This window comes from Phallusia mammillata, chromosome 8 (genome assembly GCF_965637545.1).
Source record: "Phallusia mammillata chromosome 8, kaPhaMamm4.hap1.1, whole genome shotgun sequence".
Taxonomy (NCBI): domain Eukaryota; kingdom Metazoa; phylum Chordata; class Ascidiacea; order Phlebobranchia; family Ascidiidae; genus Phallusia; species Phallusia mammillata.
Window position 1 is genome coordinate 3,378,380 of NC_137259.1, and position 24,186 is coordinate 3,402,565.

Below are 24,186 nucleotides of genomic sequence, written 5' to 3' on the forward strand. Positions count from 1 at the left end.
TTGAAAAGTTTGTGGCATTCCATTTGGCTGGCGATTGTTCGTCAATCAAAAATATTTTATAAATAGTGTTGTTCGCGACGTTTATTTGAAAGAAGTCATGCTAGGTCGGGCATAACAGCAACCCAATGTTTGCTCAAAGGGACCCCACACCTCTCCAACCCCAATTCAACGCATAAATATAACTATAGTGAGCAAGCAAACCATCTATAACTATTCATTACCGGCAAACGTTGAATTTTTTGAGTTCAATCCTTTTAACAACGTCATTTTTTTTCAGTGACGTCATCGTCATGAGGATATTACTCGCGCTCGTTGCGCTTGGCTTGTGCTCGCTGGACCATGTCGACGCCCAGGGACTGACTTCAGGTAAGAGTTAAGTTGGAAATTGTTTTGACGCCGACCGGGATCCCGTGGTCGCTTCTAGGGCCTCAAAACGAGACACATGTCCCCCTCCCGCAAATGTACACACAAGAGTTAAACACACACACCTGTAGGCGAGCTTGACGACAAAATGACGAGTTTTTGGACGTGGTCGTCTGCACTGGTTAGTCACTGAGGTTTGCTGCACGCCGAGGCTTTAGGTTTCCTATTTAGTCAAAATTGAATCCGGCTTTAAAGCAATTACTCGTCGTGTAGTCAATGATAATTTGACTTGGAAAGTTAACACCTTGCAATTATGGAAATACATGTTGATGGCGATGGTCAATTACAGGGAAATCGTGTATCACTAGATAATGTAATGATGGGAACTAATGTCCTGATAGTAGCATCTTATATGTATCCCAATTTCTAACAATCAAACTCGAAATCGGAATTGCTTTATGTGACTGTTGAACATAATGGTTTCTCATCAATCAAGAATGATCATAGCCTGTCACAGCATTAGGACTCTTCAACGTGTGAAAGCGGGTTTTTATCTACAGTGGTTATGACCTCGTTTAGGGGACGTTCTGTGGGCTAAGCCTAATCGGAAAATGTGGTAATGCGGTCATTAGGCCCTATTACCCAGAAGCAAGTTAACTGTCCCGAAGTCAGATAGCACGAAACCTTTGATCGCTGTCGGCTCGTTGATTTGTTGCAGACCCCACGGGTTCTCCGTAAAAGTTGTTTCACACCCGGAGACGAATGTACACAGTCTCACACGTGACCAAACCGCGATATTTGTGTAGAACCGCTTGGCGATTGTGCCCTGGGCGCGAAACCCTACATTGCTTTTGTTCGTCGCTTTGTCCAATGTTTGCGCCCCGAAAAAAAAACTAAGACGCTCACCAACAAAGTGGGCTAAACCACAGTCTGTCTGGCGAAACAACAGTCTTTGAAATAAATGAATCATGTCCCGAATAAAGTGGTTTTTTGAATCTACCACTAGAATCTAAACGGTTACAGTGAAAAGGCCAATTCACACTTCCCGATTCAGCCTAAACTATTCCCTTTAATTTTTAATAAAATCGCCTCGAATAAATTTCTTAACCGGTGTGAACGAAGCTAGACAGTAAAGGCATTTTACGTTTTCCGGTTGCATTAAATTCCGCCGGGAGTCAAATGAACACAAATCTGAGAAGGTTTGACGTCTTGTTCAAGAGCGACCATCACTAACGACCGCCAACTCGCGTGCCACGCGGAAATGATTTTCAAAAGGCCACAGGCTTAGGTTACGCGATCGATGTTAGGTTTTGAAGTCTCAGCTCTCCTTTGTGTTGTGATGGATCGTTTTTGGTCACTCGTCTTGCGTCGAGGGTCAGTGGGAAACCGGACTGACCGAGCTGGACTCTAACCGCGACCGTTTTGTTTGCAAATTTTTTAACGACGTGCCGTTCCTGAAAGTTCGTGAATGGTTAAGGGTGACCTAAAATCTTGCGCGCTTTTTGCATTCGTAAGAGCTCATACTTGTGAAAACCGGAGATTGATGGTCGTAAGTTCAAGTCCTACTACTTGCTTGCACGCGAATCTCGAAAGTTATTCAGAATTAGTCGAAATCCCTTAAAAACCTCGTGTAAAGGGTGTTGATTGCTTAAACCTAAATCATGTAGCCTACTGTTACTATCAGTTGTGGAATGCTTTTCTAAAGTCGTTGATGAATTGGAGCAGTTAAGATATTGTGCACACTAACACACACAATGTTTCGTGTGTTTGTTCAACATTTATACATTTAACTCGGGTGCATACAAACAACTTGCGAATATATATCATAAAATTCTATTTGAATAAGTAACTACCGATGCCATTTAGAAGATATGTATGTTCACAATTTAAACGTAAATTGTCTGATCCATTTTTGGTAGAAACGTTTTTCCATGCTATTTATTTATTCACTAAAATGTTCTTCAATGAACATGTTTTGTCCGTTTGTAGACACATGTTGTTCATTTTCAACGTTATAACAGTTTGCATTCGAGTTTGACACCAATCATTGAGGCGACAAATTCGATTCCAGTCGCCTAACTTCGCAATCCCATTATTTCTGGCATCCCGTCGTGACACTCGATTCACAAAAGCAGCTGTTCTCGTCAATGCGCCAGCCTCAATCCTTTGTCGCAAAATCAGGTCTCTTATTTTCGTGAATTTGTTTCGTGACCCGGTAACATTGCGTCGCGAAACAGTCGACCTCAATTTGGCTCCGAGAACTCCGCAAGACTCGACACGACAGCCCTTGAAACCATGAGTGCGCCTTAAAATAGTGCTTATACCTCAATTAGCCGTGACTTGAAGTGCTAATGCTTGACAGTTGCCGATTCCTTAGTATCCAGTTTAACTTGGGACGCAATCGCTTGTTTTTGTGCTTATTGGAAAGACCTGTTCATGTCAATTCCAACAATCTTTAAAAATACGTTGTTAGTTAAGAAGACACCATTTTAAGTGGCGTTGTTACTGTCTGATGTGTTGTAATACGTAGTAGTTTGAACTCGTTCGTGCTGTGGACAGCTGTAAACCACCAATATTGATATATTCCCTAACGGCAACATGGAAGACGATTCAGTTTCACAATTGAAGTCCAGTAACTCATTAGGGAACGACTCCAATGGTGTGCCATAATTTGCCTACATAAAGTTACAGGTATATTGCTATTGATCAACCATATCAAGAAGTCTGCTTGTAGCCTTAAAATCGAATCAGGAAACGTTTGGCGGAATACCTGTAAAAGGTCTCATCGCATCTTCAAAGGGTAATTAGCATTTCCTTAGCCATGTCAAGCGCTGTGATGAAAGGGCAGTAGTTTCTGACCTGTCCAGTGCGATGGACAGCGCAGCGGGGGCCGGTAACACGAGATGGTAATAGGTAGAAGTATCACAGTTGAAACAAAGCTTCTAAGTATGTTTGCAGAGTCTTAAATTGCGACTGAGTTTCCCGTATACACCGACGTTCCTTGTGGACTTAGGTGTCTGGTGATTAAGCAAACGGGTCCCAATGGAATCGAATGTTTCGGTGGCCTGTTAAGCCCGCCCAATGGGAATACAAAACCCTTTCTCAAGCGCCGATTAGATCCTGGCTTCGTCATAGTTGAAAGTGTGCGTATGTTGTGTTACCACCGTTGAGGTCATGACTTGGCTGTGTTACATTGCGCTGTAAAGCTAAGAAACAATCTTCGTGTCAAAAACCAGCTTTATGTTACAACTTGAACAGTGTCAAAAAACGTTTAAGGTGACTAAAAAAACATATAATTAAAACAATAAGCCAATGTCTCATTACTTTTTCTATTACTTTGCACGCCTAAAGGGGCTTCCTAACACATTTAAACTGTACCTTACTGTTAAGACCCGTTGTGTGTGTGTTTTCTAAACAATTAATTATTCATGTAATGTGTTCCACTTAATGCAAGATACTCCCAAATTGCACAACAAACAAACCATTGTGTTTAGGTGGTTTGCTTTCTCATGATTAACCGGTTGCATTTTTTTGCCATTGGTCGTCAAAGGTCTTGCGGTGTTGATAAGTTTTTCAAATTATGGGAATTGTTGCTTTCACAAATGCGTGTCGCCGTGGTATTTCACAAACAAGCTCTTGCAAAGACAGTTTGTCAAAAGCGCCAAATTTATACAACCAAATATCTTGAAAATCTGTTAAAAGATACCATTGGTCAATTAGTTCCCAATCAGAACGCGGGTATAGTTGATAAAATTGATAGTAATGTATTGAAATTCCTGTCTTGCTTTGGACCAGGGAAGATATCTGGTCTGACAATTCCAAACGTCACAGGCTCTACGTGAGCTTACGGATGACACATTTTTTGTGGACCTTTTTAGCACGGCGTTGTTTATGTAGCTACAATCCCTAGGACTCGTGACTGTTTGGACAGCAGCCGAGACGCACGACGGGAAGCAAACGACTCACACAAAGATATACTGATTGTGTGACACACAGATACAAGCCCACCCTCGAAGTACTGTTTATTTGACAAAGGCGCTCTATTGGCCCACAGGGCATCAATTCCATACACTGTCTGCTTACATAGGACAAGGATTAAGGTTTACAATCATCCTTTACTATGTTTGGTGACACCTCACGCCCGCTGCTGGTTGACTTTGATTGATATTTACATGCACCACAGTGTTCGAATGTGTTTATTATGGGTCCCCTTCCTTGAAGGGGACACATCTTGATTTTACTCGATTTCTTTTTTTTTTTTTTCTTTTTTTTTCTTCTTTTTTTTTTTCTTCCCTGAAGTTTGTCCACCCCATTTTGCCCTGAAATGTTTGATGGATTTGGATGAAACTTTCACAGATGGTAGATATAGTTGTGTAGATGTGCCATCTGCTTCGTTTGTCATGATAACCCCAGTATTTACCCCGCTAGACCCCAAAATGTAAAATGTGGTTTGTGCGCACCACAAACGTTAGTTTTGTGTGATGTTATAAAGACAACTACATATGGTACTCATGTTTAAGGATTGCTTGGTGAACGTGTTTGCGGATAGCAGTCAAGGGGGTTGTTCACAGCCTTGTGACGTCATAAGTCATTAGGTTGTTTGTTAAAACGCCCCCTAGTGGTCAAAATTGAAACATTGGCCAATTTGGACAAAATTTTACAGGATTGTTGTTTGGGTCATCTTGTGACGTCATAAGTTATTACGGTTGTTGGTTAAAACGCCCCCTAGTGGTCGAAATTGAAACATTGGCCGATTTGGACAAAATTTTACAGGATTGTTGTTTGGGTCATTGCAGTTTCATATTTTCAACATTAGGGTGAAGAACCCCATCAGTTACCCCACTAGCCCCCTAAAATGGGTGAATATTTAAACAGGGTCGGAATTGGCTGAAATTTGGATAGCTTGTATAATTTGCCATTTACAATTGATGATTGTTGTGTTAAAACCTGTAGCCCCAGCATTTACCCCACTAGCCCCCTAAAATGGGTGAATTTTTAAACAGGGTTGGATTTGGCTGAAATTTGGATAGCTTGTACAATTTGCCATTTACAAATGATGATTGTTGTGTTAAACCCTGTAGCCCCATCAGTTACCCCACTAGCCCCCTAAAAAGGATAAATTTTTTAAACAGGGTCGGAATTGGCTGAAATTTGGATAGCTTGTACAATTTGCCATTTACAAATGACGATTGTTGTGTTAAACCCTGTAGCCCCAATAGTCACCCTGCTAGCCCCCTAAAATGGGTGAGTTTTTAAACAGTGGGCAATTGTTGGAAATGTTATGCCATTTATAGGTATCGATTGTTGTGTTTTACTTCTTTGTTTTAAACTAGACAAACTTTAAACAATGCTTGAATTGAGTCGATTTGTATAGTTTGAACTTTGCATAGCATGACTATTTAATCCTAGTACCAATCACAGTGTTTTACTTTACAACACCAAAGTTTCTTATGGTTATCTCTTGAAATGCAGTGTTTACAACTTTGCATGTGTGGGGACCCATGAGTTTCTGCCTGCAGAAACAACTAACGTTTTAAAAGACGGTGGCAAATATGGGACCCAATATAAAATAAGTGAAGGAATTATATTTATGTTTTAAAATAGATCATAGTGTATGTGCAAGGGCAATATGTGCTAAGCCACCCTTCTAGTTGTCTTTTGATTGTAACGGGTTCGTGCGACTGCAATTGACCTACACTGAGGTTTGCACTCAAGCCAGTGTAAAGATATAAAACATTCTTCCCCTTTTTCAAGCTTAAATTTGAATCTAATTGTCCTCAAATACATTTGGGGAGTTTTCAAGACCGTATTTTGTTTGATTGCACGAAGTTTGATAATGATCCTACTTTTTAAAGCGAGTGCGTTTAGATCCAGTTTGGGACTGGTAAACATTGCTTCGTTTGATTGTATCAAGCTGCCTTAAAACCCACTTTGTGAGCAAGAAAAAAAAATCTTCCCAGCTTCCAGACTTTAATACAAACCGTCCGACAAAACGCATCTGAATTGATTTACGATTATAGATACAACCCACAAAATCTATATGCAGTCTAATTCCTGTGTCAATTTGTTTTCCGCCCGACCTTAACCAACCACAGGCAACGATCTAGAATTCTTGGTCTGTTTGTCCGTGTTCCTCCAGTCTCAAGAGACAGCTTCCGCGACTTGTGTTTGCATTAGCTCAATGTGAAAGTGGCCGTCCCAGTCACGTAAGTCCTTCCATGTCCCGCCGCCAGACATTCTACTTGGTCGCTGTTTTCCAACCATCTTTAAATCGATTTGAAAAGCTTACCTTGGGTACTGCAGGTTCGTATGGTGCTGTCGTTTTTGCTCGGTACCCAATGTATTGTCAAATTTCGCTTAATCTCATAAATCGCTTTTCACAAATTTGCCTGATTTAAAGATGTCATCTGTTTTGTAAAACAAGCCTAAAGTTGTAAGTTCTATGCATCATAAATGCCTGATCCATAAAAAAACGTTTACATCGAATCTATTTGCCATTGGACCAAATTTATTTGAAACGAAACGAATTTTATCCAAGTTACCTGAAGTACTCGATGTACCATACGTACCTTTTGCCCCAAATCGCTATATTTGTTCAAGGCTCCTAGTTGTTTAACGTTTGAAGGCTGTGACGTAATTCATGGCCTGTCGCTGACCGTCGGTTCGGGGTGACGAGTGGGTGGCACCACTTTAGGAAGATGCGCAGACAATTGCGTGGGCGTTGATCTGAGTTTCGGTCGGTCTGCAAAATATGTGGTTCGTTCAGGTCACACCAAGTTATCCGTTAAATTGTTATATAACAACACTTAATAGTCATAAAAAAATTGACTTGTTAGTTGAAATAGGATTTTTATCCCAGTTTCTGTTATATGACTGGTTAGTTTGCTATCTGCATTTGGATTACTGACACAACACACACAAATATCTTGTAAATATAGTTTTGTGGTAAATCGAACTTTTATGGATTTTTCTATTGTTTTTTGATGATTAAATGTACTAAACGTGCTCATAAAGTCGAATGAGACAAATATATCGTTTTTCTATTTCTTTTTGACAACTCAGGATGTAATTGTTTATCCCTTAGTCCTACAACGTTTTCAATGGTGGACATCGTCAGGACCCAAAAACTGAGTAAAAAATCTAGAAAAACATAGAGAGCCAAGGTGTAGGTAACAAACTCTATGCCACGTTCAGTGTTTTTGGCGTTTTATCGGCAACAAAGGACATCTGTATTGGGAATCGCATTTTTGTATTTAATTTCAACAGTTCGCTTATCGACAAATCTCATAGCCCCAGGTGTTCTCTGTTCCGTCTCCGTTCGCTGCGTAGGTGTTGCTTGCCGGAGCGTATGTTTGTGATAATCTACACAAAACTTTCCATTCCATTGTACAATACAACCACTACAAAGCATTGAATAAGCTGTTTGAATATGACAATTTAGGCTCCTAAAGTCTTAACTGAACTTACAAATTTCTAGGAACCGTTTAGTTTTTTATTGATATTAAGTTATTTAATTAAAATTTGATTTTACGTTAAGGTTGTATTTAATTAATTTTGGTCTTGTTGTATTTTCCGTGGAATTTCCGTGTTTTTTGTGCAGCTTGTCGGGTTAAAATGCGATTCTCGCAAATACTTATTGAGTACTTTTAACAAATAGAGACATAGAATATGTTAGTTCCACAGTGCTGGTTTGTTAAGGCAATATTAATCTCATGTTATACAGCCTCACTTAAAGTTTAGTTTGGTTTGTACTCTACGTATACCCAACATCATGCAACGCTTATAGTTATTTTGGTCTCGACCAAAAATTGCAAGTAGCTCATTTTCGCGCCCTGGGTCGTCTGGCATCGTCTTGATGTTATCTAAGCAATTGTGGCGCATTTGGCTGAAGTAGTTTCATTCGAAATACCTTTATATTACAAAGCAACCTTAACCCACATGCAAAAAAGACTTCCATCTAAAGTTGATAATTGAGTTTTTTCAGCTGTGCGTTGGTGCAATTGCGTTGCATGGACCGCGGCATTCGCGCGAGCAAAATGCGGATCAAATCTTCAGCTCTCGTTACAAGGAGACTCTTCGCTCGTGCCCGAGCAAGTATAGGATGTCAAAATAACGACGAGGCCGCCAGACTTTAACCCGGTTTCCCTAGGAGGGGCTGACCGCCCTTGCTCATACGATGGCCATTGCCTCTTAAGGAGTCCTCTAAGATGACTCAAACGACTTCAGTCTTTTGTTGTTCACAACTGTATAAAACCAAAGTCTGGCATTGTTAGGTGGCGACTAAGGTGGTTTTAACGGGTTATTTGTTGTAATGTCTGGATAAAAGGTCATAGCTAGGTATGTTTAGAGCTGAGGTGTCTAAACCCTTAACAGTATCAGTGGTCACGGTACAAGTTGGTATTAGTGGTTAAATATACTTTTATGAAATTGACATCAGCAGTTCCTTATTCAAATAGAAAAGGCTACAACGTTTCAAAAATGATCTTTTGTGTTTATATGCACCTGTTCGTATCCAGAAAGTCCAAACGAAATTTATTTGGCCGAATTGATAAGTGAATTAAAGTATTATACTTCAAGCTTCACGTCCAATTGTTTCTCGCGCATCTTAAATGCACGACTTTATTCCTTTAATGCTCATCGAACTTTGTGCTTGTAACTTGTAATATTGGGTGTTATTTAATTGTCTCCTTCAAAAACACATAGGTTTTTTAGCTCCTCAAGTAAGCGAACGGCAAGGTTGCGACTGCGCGGTCATCATATCGTGATCGTGTAATATGTAATTGACAGGTCCTTAAAAATAGTTTTTGAAATGGGCACTGAACACATGCAAATTCATCATTCATCATGTTGCTAAGTTTCATCATTTATCACGTACTCCTCTAGCAAGTGGACAAGGTAGCGTTTCGTTATCGCATAATCAAAATGCGTTATCACATTTCCACAACAAACCCGTGTCTCGCTTGTTCCGGGCTCAGCTTAAATCCGACTATTACCGCGACGTTCATCCCCGATTTTGTCACATTTACCCGCAGTTAAAGGAAAGGTCTTCGTAGTCCAGGAGTGATTAGCCCACGATGTTTACATTCATATCAAGATCGCATCAGCATCAGTTGCGAGTTCTTGAACGTAGGCGGAACTTGTTTTTACGCCTCTGGCAATGAGATTAAACTCTGCCAAGCGAATGCACAAGGCAGGGTATGCGGGCAACACAATGAAACGAATTGTGGTGCAACGTAATATTGAAATCCGGATGTTTGGATGACCGACATGTCTTTGTTTTGACACCGCGTGGGCATACATGGGCGTTCGCAACATGCCTCATGTTTTGTGTAAATTTTCTTCGAGATTGGGTCTAGTTACACCTCCCGTCCTCGGCACATAAAGCATAAAGCATTGTGGTAAAATTTTTCGCAAACATAGTTTTAAAGCTAGCCCAGCAAGGTGATGTAAATTATAAGTTCTTATGTATGTTGTATTAAACCCAATTTACGCATGTAAAGACGTGTTTCATCGCTTTAACAAAAATTACCACGAAAAACGACTTTTTTGAGCTTTTCACATTTTAAGGCGTTGGTTGTTTGTTTTTACACAGTCAGGTCAAAACCTTTTAGACTCGCGGGTCTACACTTGAAAGCTGACGTCAGACTTAATGTTGTGACGCCATGGCTGTTTGTTGTAAACCACGGCACCGAAGCGTCCATTCTCGTTTGAGTAACCGTCTAGAAATTCCCGGTTAATGCTGCATATGATTTCCATAGTGCTAACTGAAAGAGTTTATCTTGGTTATTTTATCTTGGTATACCAAATTTCAGCTTTTGATGAATTCTTTTGAAAAATAAATTTTGAATTTCTTTTGAATTCTTTTTTTTTAATTCATTCTCGAACTTTTTGAATTCTTTTTTTGATGAGAAATATTAGAGCCCAACTAAACGTAAAAAGCGACATGCTTTATTGCTCGAGCTTTTCGGCAAATGCCCATGCCATCATTAGTGGTATGAGGCTACAACAGTTTTTTGAACAGATTAGAGTATAACTTCTCCATTGAATTGTTGAAATTTGTGACAAAATTACGTAACCACGGGTGAATGCGCGAAACTCTTTGGCCCGTTTATTTGCGCAGTAACATATCCTCTTACAATTTTGCTGCTTGGGAAATGTCTGAATTTACAACATACAAAGTAATGCTTGTTTATCTCATGTTATGTGAGATGGCGTACCAACGAGTAAACCATGTTTCCTGGTTTGTCTTGTGTGTGAAACTTTGCTCAAATTATGTACAGCATAAGGGAAAGCTTGTAAAACACATCACCACCACTCGTGTAAGAATGTGTGTCGAGTTTCAATGTTTGCTTGTGGACAATTTGATAAACCAGTGTGCTAACGGACAGTTGTATATTTCAGACTATAACCACATGAAAAAATCTTTAACCCCCTTGGTTGGTCATTTTTTGCATTTGACGCTTTTCTAATGTATGGGTTCATGCGATCTTGATAGGCTTTTGCAAAAGACGTGTATTACAAACTTCTTTCTATTTAAACTTTTTTGTCCGTTAAGCATAAAATACAATGAATATCTGTTCAACTCAATATATAGCAAGGTCGTAATGTCAATTTACGCCAAAACAGGCCATCCATATATACAACACAGAAAAGACTTGAAAATAGGCGCTCTTTAGAGGTGGTCGGCGTGGGGGTGTTTGTTAAACGTCACAGTGTAACGCTAGGCCGGGAAAAGTACACAAACTTCAAGTGTGGATACGTCACGATCAGATAATGACCTTCTTTGTGGGGCTCGGACCCTTCCGACGCACAGACATTACGTCATTAGAGAACACGCGAGGCGCTTCGAATATTTCTGTCCCTGTAACGCTGATCTTTATGATAGAGCGCCGTGATGAATAAATGATAAAGGGCGGATTCCATAAATTACGGCCTGTGCCGTAAACTTGAACATTTAAAAATTCTTTGATCTTTGTTTTCTTTCTAAGCCTAAATAAATGAATTTTGTATAGATTTATTTGGTTGTAAAAATTAGCCAAAACATTGAATACAATGCTCTTCAAAAACCTAGACATTGGGTTACCAGTGCATCAATTAAAACAATTAATCAAATTTTAAGTATGTTATCCATTTCAATACATAAGTATATGTTTGCTGAACTATACTTTACTTTGGTTTAACCTGGTAAAATTCTTATAATACGAAAACCATCAATTGTTGGTTGAGGCGTGGGGTGAAATAAACAAACAGTGGAATGACCATTGGTAACCGGGGGTAAATATAACTACGTCGCACACACCGTGTCATAATATTGACCGTGTCCGATAAATTATCTTGTGGTACTTCGCCAATTGTTGGTCTAATATCGGTCGACGCTTCCTTGCGTTTTTATATCAAACGATATGTTTATAAATGGCAACCTATTTTAGACCACAGGCAACCTATAAACAAACCATGAACCCTATGAACAGCATTTTTGACAGGTAATAGCCATTTTAAACCAATCTCAAACACACCATTAAAAAATATATAACAAAGGGAAAAAACTCTAATCTAAAAACAGCTCAGCTTTATATTGAGCACTTTATAGGAGCAAACCTTATTTAAAGTAGGCCTAAAATGGATTCTTTGCGAATGGCCTTCAATTGTAAATTACCGTGACTATTTTGGATTTGGCAAAGGTAGACGGTCTTTAGGTCGAAATTCGTCTTTTAAGGCAGGCCTAGATAAGAAGTCGTTAATGTGTGATAACCTTGCCGGTCGAGATGCTAGCTTGATATCTGTATAGATTGATGACGGGCTTTAGCTATGCACAATGGGACGATGGTGAATTTTGAAAACTGATCTTTATCTCTTTTTACACTAATCTGTTGCGGAAATTGAACATGCAACATAAAAAGTATACGGTTTGGTTAGAGCACGTTTCTGTACTATTTTAGGTTTTAATGAGTTTGTAAAATTACCAAGTTCGAAATTTTCTGTAAAATACCGCACCTCTGAACGATAAGTTTTTCTTTAAAAAACAAAACAAAAATGTAGTTTCAAGTTGTACAAGACACATGTGCTGTGTCATGTCATTCACCACTTCAATAATATACCCAACGCTTTGTATAAATCAGCCAATTATGCAGGACCCATTTGCAATCAGCAATTATCAATGTGCGTGCTTTCCAAAGGTAAATGTATATTAGATGTCCCTTAGGGATTTCTATTGGACGACTAGCGTGAGCTATGAACTGGAAAGCAGTAATATATTTGTTTTTGTTTCCTTATGTCTAACAAATGCAATAACGCAGTTAGTGTGATCAAATCATTAAGCTCAAGTTATAATTGCTTTAAATTAGATTGTCAAAATGTTTTCAAAACGCAAATATTTTTCAAAATGTATACCTTTCAACTAAACCTTAGGCATTTTAGGGGAATTTATGCTTTAAAAAGAGTGTGTACATTTTAACGTGTTGTTTGAAATGTATATTTATTTGTCAAAAAACATGCGGACGTACCAGCAAAACTTAAGTCAAATGCTTCAACGCAAACATATCCGAAACCCCACGTATGCAGCTTCTATATACAGGCCATAAATCACTTCGAAAAAAAAAACTTTACGCCACGCACATTTAGACCACTTAAACTGCGCAGCGTTCCTAAAACTGGATGATCCGTGGGCATGTTTTGCCATTTGCACAACGTTCACCTTGAATGGCGAAACCATTTCACGGCCTGTTGATCCACCGGGACTTTAGGCTTCAGGACCTATAGCCTGAACGCTAGACACTTCGTCGATTTGAATTCAAATTAACACGTTGAGAGAGAACTTGCACCCGCAATTTCGGGGCTGACCTACTGGCAAGTATTTTGCGAAATTTGACACCAAATACATGTTTTGTCAGCACTTATGGCACGCACTACCCTAATGCGAATCATATGTAGCGAAATGCAGAAAGTTTTAAACTCTTAAGCGAGCATAGTTGCACCAATACCACTCCAAATCTAAAATTGTGCGATTTTTAAGTCAAAAAAGTCCAATTGTTATGGTGTTTGGCTTTCACAATTGTGAAAAGTTAAAAAAAGTATATTTAATCGAGATTACACATGCTTTTTAATCACATTCTGAATCTAAAATAGATTTATCTGTTGTACAAAGTATAGAAAGGCATAGAAGTGTTGTTATCATGAAGATTTTCAATTGACATGGGGTTGATAAACCTATTTGATTCATAATAAACACTTAAGGACTAAACATCCGATTCAGTAGCTTACAATTCACTTTATGAATGCTAATGTCAAACCTGTATAGCATAGTGGGGACTTCACATACTGACACCATTCATCTTTTCACTAGTAGTTTTTCAATAGAGGTTAAACAAGTACTGAGTATACTTGAAACTTGAAATACAAGCATATCACATTATAATTTGGGTTAAAAGTTTGTGCCGCAGCGAAACTGAAGAAGGTAAAGTAACTTTAAACTGTTCAAGTGTGTACACCTGTGTTCCCAACCAAAATGCAAGACACCAAAACCAAAATCCTAACCCTTTTGTGTTTAGTTGACAGGAACCCAGGTTGTTATTGGTTCCCTTCCCTGAACACAAATTGTTTTTGTCCGTGCCTTTGTCTGTCCAACGCTGGTTTGTTCTAAGCGTTTGGCCAATAAAAAATGCTTCGAGCTTATTCAAATTGTTAGCTTGTTATCCAAAGTTGATCCATTTGGCCCTGGATGATCCAGCGGTTCACACACATACGTACAAAACGTGAAATTTTACTTACTAGAGTACATGATCCAGGAGTTTCATACTTTATTGGATGCTGCATTGCAAAAGGTTTTAAATGTTTTTGTAACTTTTAGTTGGATTTGCGCATTTAATTCTGCAAATGGAAAAGTCACCTAAAAAACATTACATCGCATCAAATCTATACAACCGTTTTTAAAGAAATTGAACTTTTTCTAAATCATTTTTTTGAAGCGTTTGAAACGCAACTTTATACAAAATGCATTTTACTGACTAAGAAATGTGCCCAGTAACCTCGGTTTAAACGTACAAGATTCTTGACTCGGCGTCTCAAGTCAGGGTCCATTAGCGCTAAACCCTAGCTTAGCATGTTTGGGTGTTTTCGTAATGTTATGAGCTCCTCTCTTCCAAGAGCGTGACCTTTGCGATGGGTGACGTGTTTATGACGTCTGAAATGGACGTTCTAGAATTGAAATCGGATGTTAGGGCCGTTGACGAGTGACGCGACGTTAGAAAGTTTGACGTCATTATGTGTACCTTCAAAGGCGATGTTGATGTATTGAATTCAAGCGAACGGGGAAAATTATGTTACTGCGTTGAAGATTTAAGTCTGTCTGGTCTTATTTCCCGTGTTTGTATAAGTTAAATCAAATCACGTTGATGGCTTTAAATGCACATCTACAAAATGTCTAGTGGTATTGGCATGGTTGAAATGGCGAGAGAATATAACTTACCTTGTTTTGATGCAAGTTTATTGTATTATCTAACGAAGATTATACACTTGGAAAAATGAGTTTATTCTCAAATCGTATAGATTAATTTTTCGTTGTAAATTATCCTGTACAAATTCTGGCAATACCCAATATACTGTGGCTTCTATTTTTAACGGAACTGGTCGAATCAATTTTTATATAAAACTTTTCAAAATGTTTGTGTTTGGGAATATACACCGATACTTTCACTAAAATTATACAGGCTATATTTTACGTTCCGCACATAGTATAAAATTCCTTAATGGACAGACAAGTTACATGATGTAAGCATTCATGTATTGATTCGTGTAACCACATTTCGCGATAGTTCAAAACAGGATCGGTCAAGCCCGGACAAGCCTTCCATATTTACCTAGTGGCCCGCTCGCAAACGTTTACATCTCTTCTATGTTGGCACTGGATTTTTCCATCACCGCTTTTAACGCAGATCAAGTGTTGTTCCTAAGCGTCCGCCAACGCAAAAATATTGTTGATTGCCTTTCCCTTGAGGCACGATCGGCGTTTAAGTTCATACATTTGGCCATGTGTGTTGTGTACAGCTGTAATCTAATCTAGATCTCTTGGTATTTGAATGTACTCCCTTCTGCGCCTGTACAGCTAAGTATTTTTGCACATACCTAGTGAAATACTTGTTTTGTATTTAACGAGTTTTAACTATCGTTTTTTGCGGGTAGGCATTCATTTAGAGATTGCCCAAATTTTTTCATCCGCTTTAAGTGCTTGTTAAACTCGTTATGTCTTGAAAACCGATCCGTCGACGCCAATACCCATTTATCGACGGTCAAATATGGAATTTGTCATGTCTACATAGCAAATTCCAGGCAAATCGGTCTGGTAACGTTTCATTCCGTCTCAAACCGTGATAGTACCATTGTTCCTCAGGGCAGAAACTAGACGAAAAATTGCACTGATGAAATTCCGCAAAGTTTTTTAAACCTTTTTCTACGCATAAATCACTTATCGAAGCGTGAAAATCTTGTTGCTAACCGCTGTGAGTAAAGACTTTCTTGTTTGAATAGCTTGACTCGTTTTTTCCGGCCTCTTTCAATCGTCAATGGCGTTTCACGTTAACCTGTTTCCGCGCTTCATCCGGCATAAACAACCCAGCATCAACAAGCAGGCGTTTTATCTTTTACTTTCCGTCGTTGGCGTGAAGCCACAAACGAAAACAGGTAGCTTTTCTGGCGTATCACTTTCCTAAAGCTTTCGCGACACAGAAACCTTAATCGCCTAATAAGCAGAAAAAACGGGCCTGGCAGGGTCAAAGGGCGAATAGAAAGAGGATCAGCTGGTTTTGGGTCCAAGTAAGTGATATGGACGTTTGCAAGGCGTTCCAACTTGCGTTTGATGTTACTCAACGGCCACAGCACGGGCCATTTGTTTTGCAAACGGCGTTTGGGCCCAGGCGCGCCCGGTTTCGCCACTAATCCCGAAACGCAGAGAGAAAGAAATAAACGGAACCGAAGTAGGGACACGCGCTGGTTTTGCACGCCGGTGCGTTCGTTAAAAGTGCGCACCGCCTGTCGGATGTCTGTGTTTTCGCTTTATGTTTTACTGGTCGCTCGCCGGTTCGGAGGGCCTTGAGCGTTTCTTTCATGCTCTTGTACACGATGCGGCCCGGCGGCTGAACCAGACGTGCCATTTCCTGCTTTGGAGATAGCAAACTTGCGACGGGTACCTATCGTGTGGGTTGTTGTACTGCTGCTTACAAGATACGTTATCGCTAAGTATATTCCCATTAACAAAACCCCCTCGAGCAGCTTGACTGTAAAATACCGAATCTTCAAAACATTTCAAGCCTATAATTTTGCAACTTGCCTAAATTGTTAAAGGAATATTTTTCTTTCAAATTAGATCATTCGCTGTTTTCAATAAGAAAAAATATCGATAAGAACTGATGGTTGCAAATATGATCTCATACCGTTTTGTCCTTACATGAAGCCTCCTCCAGTCAGTAATAGTAAAATGAGTGCTCAAAAATCGAAACTAACGATGTTTTCGTTTTGTCGATCGAAGCAAATTGAATTTTTCGCCAAGAATGACTAAAATTTTCGGCAAAACGCATCAGTTCCGCTTGAGCAAATTCCGTCATCGATTAGGAAGGGGGTCGAGTCGCTTTGTTTTGTGCAACTTACCTTAAAAGCTTGGACGCTGTCTCTTGAGAAAGATAGATAGCTTGTGTCGGCTCTTGATCGATTCGAAGCCTTTGACCCCACCGGCTAAAGTTGCGCCATTATTGAGTCATTTGTGCACAAATTCCAACGCTTTACTTTTTTTAGGTATTCTTTTCTGATCCTCAAAAATTTGTACGTTAATATGACACTAAAATTTTAAAATTTTCGTAGTTCAAGTTATATTTGCATTTAAAATCTTTTTATCTCTGTTGATGTTTTGGTTTGAAAATTGTAGACAGTCTGATGGTTTCCTCAGTAGTTGACACGACTAATCCAATAATTTGTTCCCGAAAGACACAATGCCAAAACCTGTCATAATTGTGATGAATCGGTGTGACTGTTTCCAAAAAAAACCTTGTACGAAAATTTGTCTATGAAGAGATAGAGGTAGTTTCTAGTGAATCGTTGTGAAAGGTCACGAAACCGAAAAGACAGCTTTTCTGTGTTAAATAATTCAGCCTGTTTACGAAAAAGTGCTCAATTTCACAGTAAATAATTGATGAAGCTTAAGTCTTTGTGCATTGACTTGCTGCAAATTGTAATCACCAGCTAAAACTTACTTTGACCCGGAGGTCATGTATTTGATGTAAACCTAAAGACAGTTTTAACTAAGATCTTATTAGGACAACACAATCGTTAGTATTGGGCTTCTTCTATGACCCATTTCAAGCAATGTTTTTTAATATAACTGCCGGTCAATTATTTTTGATCACACTTCAACTAAAGGGTCGATATTCTATTTGAACCGTGGAGTCTTTATAATTTAATTTCCTTATACCCGGTAATGTCGCAACCTAGCTGCCAAAGCTGGGTTTGTTTTGAACCTCTAACCTTTCCTGAGCCTCAGTTCACGCCTCAAACAGTGACGCCATGTCCAATGACTACTCAGTTTGCAATTCGTACGAAAAACTCGAATTTTAGCCTCAAAGAAGCACTACAAAGAGTTAGTTGATTCATACACCTATTTTTGCCACATGCAGCGCTATGTACCCCAACAACTGTAATCCTTGCTAATTCTATCAGAGCTTTGCTTTTCCATGCATAATTGCGCTGGTCGTATATTATGCATTAGTAGCAATCGTTACATTGCCTGTAGTTAGTAGGAACTAACTTAAATCTAACAGCATCTTTGGTGACTCTTATATATTTACTAGAATACATTGGAATGGTAATATATTGTAAAGGTGTGCTTACTATACTTTTCCATGCTGCATTGTAGATTTTATTACTGCAGTCATTTGATAATTGATCATACAATCCATCTTTTACATTCTTTTAATAAGTTTACTTGAGTGATATTAATCTATTTTGTGTTTGCTTTTTTTCCATTCCTACTTTTCTATTTCCATTTCTCTTCTCAATTTTCTTTCCTTGTGTTCTATTGTGTCAAAAATCCTGACTAAATTAATTACTCTGTTCTTGTAATTCGAAATTATATAAAACGCCGCATTTTGTGCGCTCGTATTGCATCCCCTTGTCAAATTTAAACGCTTTTCTGCGTTCGAACATGCATTGTCATGTCCGAATGTTTGTGCCTGGCTAAAAATATCCAATAACACTTAACATCGAATATTAATTAATTGACCCGCTTCTATCATTTGTGGCGCTGCTTTCACCTCTGCTGACCCCCTTGAACCCCGCTTTCCATTATCCCCATGCATGCCATATACAGAACCAACCGCGTTTGACCTCACTACTGAGCTTACTACGAGTTCCTCGACTATGCCTTACCCGACGGCTGATTGCAACGTCGAATTTTGCCTAATCAACTACAAGGAGATAGTGACCAATGACACACCGTCGCCGGTTCGGTGTACGGCCTTGCGCCGACTCCACGACTGCATGCTAAACTCGCCGTCTCACTGCGCAACTGCAGACCCCCGCTACATGCTTATTGATGAACGGAGGCAGGATTCATACAAGACATTCCAATGCTCGCGTTTCGCATCAGGTTGTCATGGCAATGCCGAATGACGTCGTCGTTTTTGTTGTCTGTCTTCCCACACACTTGTTTTTGCTCAGTTGTGTGTTTTTTGTGTTCAGTTCGAGCTACTACAACTTGCAGTTGTGTGGCTGGCAACTGTAATTTGAAACACTTTGCATGTTAAACGTTACAGACAGTTTAAATCGGACTTAACTATCCCACAAAGACCTATTTTTAAATGTAATGAGTTTCAAATTAGGTTATTCAAATCTACCTATTGCAATGATTAAAATCTTTCCTAATGGTAAAAATTTGTCATTTAAACTACACGATTTGGGAGTAAAATTAATGAACAATTTTTGAGCTGTAAACAAACGATTACTTACAGTTGTGGTATTATATTCAGACATGCCAAGCCTGCTTGTCCTCAAAGAAAATGCATGACATTATCTGAACTGGCCCTGTAATTTTGCAAACCTTACCGGAACTTGCATGTTTAAGTTCCGTACCTACCCTGTAATTTGTGCTGGCCGTTTATGCATGCATGTCTGGTGTGTTAATTTGTGTCTGCTAGCCAAAACACATTCCACTGAAACTGAACTAATGGTTGTCACAATGTGGTACACTGTTTTTTTGTAACAATTTCAAGTTTGAGGCATATTTGTGACAGATATATTTTGGTACCATAAGTTGTCTATCAGAGTCCACTAGGACACTTGCTACAACGGTTTCAATGGCAGTCAATCTTATTGTCAATTAAACCAACAGGCAATATGAGCACTTCAAAAACATAAGGAACAAAGCATGTTGTTTTGTAGGCATATCTTCCAGTGTTTTTGCTTAAAATGCTCCATTTCCACAAAGACTTTGGCGAGAAAAAAAAGTTTTTCTCCATACCATGTATTTCATGCCATTTTTAGTTAACTAACCAAGCACAAATCCTCGGTAAAATTTGGCCAGTAAAGATATTTAGTAGACAAAACTCATACACTACAAATCCTGTGTACCTCTATTTCTAACTGCTTCTGTGATTGAATTCGTTCCAGGTGTGAGCCACGATAAAGTGGATTTTATAGCTGCAATACCAACTCCTCTCGATGCGTCAATTTCCTATGTTCGAGGCCACAACGGATTTCCTGCCTTTGAATTCATGAGCAACGGAAAGACAACCATCAGTAAGTGCTACATCTTACAACGTGCATTAATAGTTTAGACCAGTGGTTCTTAACCTTTTTTCCTTGCTGCACCCCTTTCAAATCACCAACCAACTTTCTCACACCCCCCTGGATTTTTGTGCTTATATAGAATAGACCTAACCAACCTTAATGATTCAGCATCCCCGCACCCCCTAGGAACAGTTCTCGCACCCCTTGGGGGTGCATGCACCCCTGGTTTAGACTAAATGAAATTTTGATCTGTGGATATGCAACTAATTTTTAAAAAACAAGCTGTCCTATAAGCATAAGCAAAGTTTTACCTCGATGTAATTTCTCAAGAACCAACACAGTCAAATAATTATAAAATATTTCTTTCATATAAAATAATTTGTAAGCAAAATTTGGGCTTTATTAGGAAACACATGTCATTTGTTAAACACGTTTTGACACATGATACTGGCTAATGGTGTTGGAACACATAGCAGTTAGTCGACCCAAAATGCGGTTTTCCGATCTCCAAATTCCTGTGAATGTTATTTTCTTTCCGGTATTCGGCAATGCAAAAACAATTTAGAAACGCAAAAAGGAATCTATACAGCCGCACCTGCATGTCAATTACTGTGTTAAAAGTCTCTTGCCGACTTGGTGGTCGAATTTGTGGCGCAACAGCACAGTTGAGCGAGTGCAGGCGCCTGGCCCTTGTGTCCATGATAAATACTCCACGTGTGCGAAATGGAATCTGATGCAAATACGAAAGTGGAGAGCTTGAATCCAGTGAACTGGAACCTTTCGTTCGTTCAACAGACTGAACTCACGCTAGAACTTGCCCGCGAGGTTACGCACCCGAGGCCTAAGACCCGTAGATCCTATTATTTTGTTTAAACCTATGTCCAACGTCAAAATAACGTTTAACTCGATTTTTTGTATTACTGAGTTATTCATTTTCGTTACAGATTAATATTTCGGGTTTAAACTACCGTACTTTGAATGTTTAAGTCATGCAATTTTTTTGCACTTAGATAAAAAAAGTAAATCACTATAGGCAGTGGTGGGATTCAAATTTTTTGTCAGCCGGTTCTATCACAAAAGTCATATTTTTCAGTCGGTTCTCTTACAAAAGGTCCATTGACTGTAACCAGTAATGCTAACCGGTTCGCTGATCTCATAAAATTTCGTGAGACGGTTCTATAGAACCGCTGCGAACCGGCTGAATCCCACCACTGATTATAGGACAAATTTGAAAAATAGCACACACTTCTAAAATCTACTTGTCAAATCATGTTGTAGTATTTAGTATTAGGCGCATTTTTATACATTTATGTGATAACTTTAGATAAATCATTGAAATTGTTTCTTAACTTGGTGTTCTCGGAAATTAAGCTTGATGCATTGAACTTGGTCAAAGATGGCAGTGATGTCAGTTTGCCTGTTAACTTTTTTGAACTTGCCATTTGTGATTCCAAATGTTTTTAACCAACTTTACCCCATTGTAACAAGTATTCTAAACTTCTTCTCAGACGAACCAACCGCTGATCGATTCCCGAATGGCCTTCCCGAAGAGTTTGCCATTCTAGCTATTGTCAACCCACGGACTCGGGAGTGTGGATATCTTTTCGAAGTCAAGGACAAAAGCGGATCTAAGACACCCCTGGGAGTCCAGATCTGCCCGCTGGAGGGCGACTCTGAGCGCATGAAAATCAGTCTGTTCTGGAACAATGACGTCATCGCCAATTTTAAGGTTTGTTGTGGTGATTTTTAAGTTACAATTTCTCAACTCCGAAACTAATGAGACCTAATTTGTTTGAAAATAGTGAATGGAAGTTGAAATTAGTTTTTGAATTTTTGTCGGTTCATTTTTTTCTAATATGTGTACACATAGAATTTTGATTAGCATTTTTTTATAAAATATGGCTTTTCATGTAATTGTAAAGTATAGTATAGGAATATACGAATACCGGGTCAAATGCAAAATTTGGTTATTCCCGTTAATTATGGCTTTTTGGTTTCAACCAATTACCCAAATTCAGTCTTGCTTTCCATACCAAGTTAAACCATTAAACAAGCAAGTCATGGCCATGCCGGTTTTCCTTTATAAGCTCAGCCCTAAAGGTCTAGACAAAATTGCCACCTTTGAAAGCAATTTACTACGTTGTTCGTCTCCCGCTGACGAAGGTACCACGTTTTTAACTTCCTCTGCCCGGCCGCACGTCTTGCCAATTATCGCAACCTCTAACTCTCCCAGGCTATGAAGTGATTACCTTTTCACCTCGCTGTTTAACCCGGTTTTCACGTGTGAAATCGTGAACGTGGTAAAGGCTTGTCTCGAGGGAAATTCACTGGTTGCGTCATTGGCCTTGAGATATGAGACATGATTTTTAGAAAATGTAATTGTTTCCCTCAAAAATGCAGGAATATGCACAGCTACTTAAGAATAGTCGACTAGAATCAAAGAAAGGCAACAAATTGTCTTGTTGGGTAAAAAAAGATGAAAAAATATTTTGACAAAATTTTATGTCCTTTGGTATTAACCATTATAAATATTCCACATTCGAAAGTAAAGATACAAAAATATAGTTTTTACTGTTAATAACAAAACTTTTATATATGTATCATAGATTTATTTTACTCATAGCATTAACCATCTATTTGCAAATAATCTATGATGTTTTCAAATGTCGGTCTAAGAGGGCAAAAGTTTACCACACAATAACACCACATGTTTTATCGTTTAACAAACAACAAAGTCAGTCTTGTATTTGCTTCAGTTGGTTCACCTTTACAGTAAGCCAAAGTCGTTATGTTTCCCACACTCCAGCCGCAAACAGTATATTTGCGGGTAATTCTGGTAATGTTTCATCGTGTGTGCACCAGACGACGGCATTAAACCGTGCGCTGTCATTTGGGTTTGACAAATGAAATGTAAATATTCCGACTGACGTAGAAACTAGTTGTGGATATACGGATTGTCCAAATTGGATGCATTTTTTTCCTACTGCGTTTTGATTATGTTTATTATTACCATCCTGTTTTTGATTCTATTTGAATAAGGGAATAATACAAATTTACAGTTTGTCACAGAAACCTTGGCCACTTGCATATATGTTCAAAATATTGTTTATTTTAAGAATGGTCGGATAGCTTGTCTTTAACCTGCAATAACCTTTTGTTTAAGAATAAACCCTTTGGGGTGATTACTTAAAATGCCCTGAGCGATTAGTCAAAATAATATACAAATGTATTACATTACATGAAGAAGAGCAACTAAAACGATTGTATTGTGTGCTTGCTATGTTAAATCAACAGCTTTGCAGACGGGTAGGAGTTGACATTGCTTAGAGGTTTAATTATTGACTACAAAGAGACGGTTAGGCAAATAGCACAGCGGTCCGGGAGAGGCTGTTAACTTGTATGCTGGTTTGTTGAATGGCTACAAACACTAGTTATATCGCCACTTGAACTATGTCTCGGTCAATACATTAACAGGTTGTTACATTTAGGACATCATACGAATGCTTTGTAGCAAATTCACAAATTGACACTGCAATCGTATGTCAGAAACACATGTCTTTTGTAATTATATTATTCGAACATCTATGAAAAGGGAAAAAATGTTTTATCTTAGATTGTGTTCTGGATCCATGTGTTTGTCTTTAGTAAATAAAATGTTTTGTCAAAATGTCTAATATACTTCGCTTATTATAACATGTCAATGTATTTCATATGTAATCACAAATATATTGTTACATTGCCAGTTGAAATGATTTACCATCTATTAACTGCGCATTGTTTTACTACACAGGTGGACAACTTTGTCGGAAAATTCACTCGTCTTGCCTTCGAAGTTCGCCGTGATCAAATCGCTCTTTACTTCGACTGCGTGAAGTTAGATGACCAAGTCGTGATGAAGAAGTCAACTGGCAACGATGTAGACATCCCATCGGACGGCACAGTCTTCCTGGCTGGTAGCACACTCGCCAATAGGTTTATTGTAAGTATAAATGTTGTGTAATTGTAGGTCATCTTTCGTAAAGGGGGAACATATCTTTTTCGTTCGTTTTTTCCGTA

At 38.8% G+C, this 24,186-nt stretch overlaps 1 protein-coding gene across 3 annotated transcripts in view; it reads left to right on the top strand.

Annotated features, from left to right (window-relative positions):
- Positions 1–24,186, top strand: part of LOC145205405 (uncharacterized) — a 43,562-nt gene that overhangs the window by 1,057 nt on the left and 18,319 nt on the right. For 2 of the 3 annotated variants that reach the window (XM_080078123.1, XM_080078124.1), the window contains exons 2-6: positions 278–366; positions 18,713–18,991; positions 20,011–20,139; positions 21,639–21,859; positions 23,921–24,109. In XM_080078123.1, the coding sequence (XP_079934249.1) occupies positions 291–366; positions 18,713–18,991; positions 20,011–20,139; positions 21,639–21,859; positions 23,921–24,109 (894 nt within the window). In that variant the 5' untranslated portion in view covers positions 278–290. The remainder of the gene's footprint in view (positions 1–277; positions 367–18,712; positions 18,992–20,010; positions 20,140–21,638; positions 21,860–23,920; positions 24,110–24,186) is intronic. The other variant, XM_080078125.1, reaches the window with a different exon arrangement.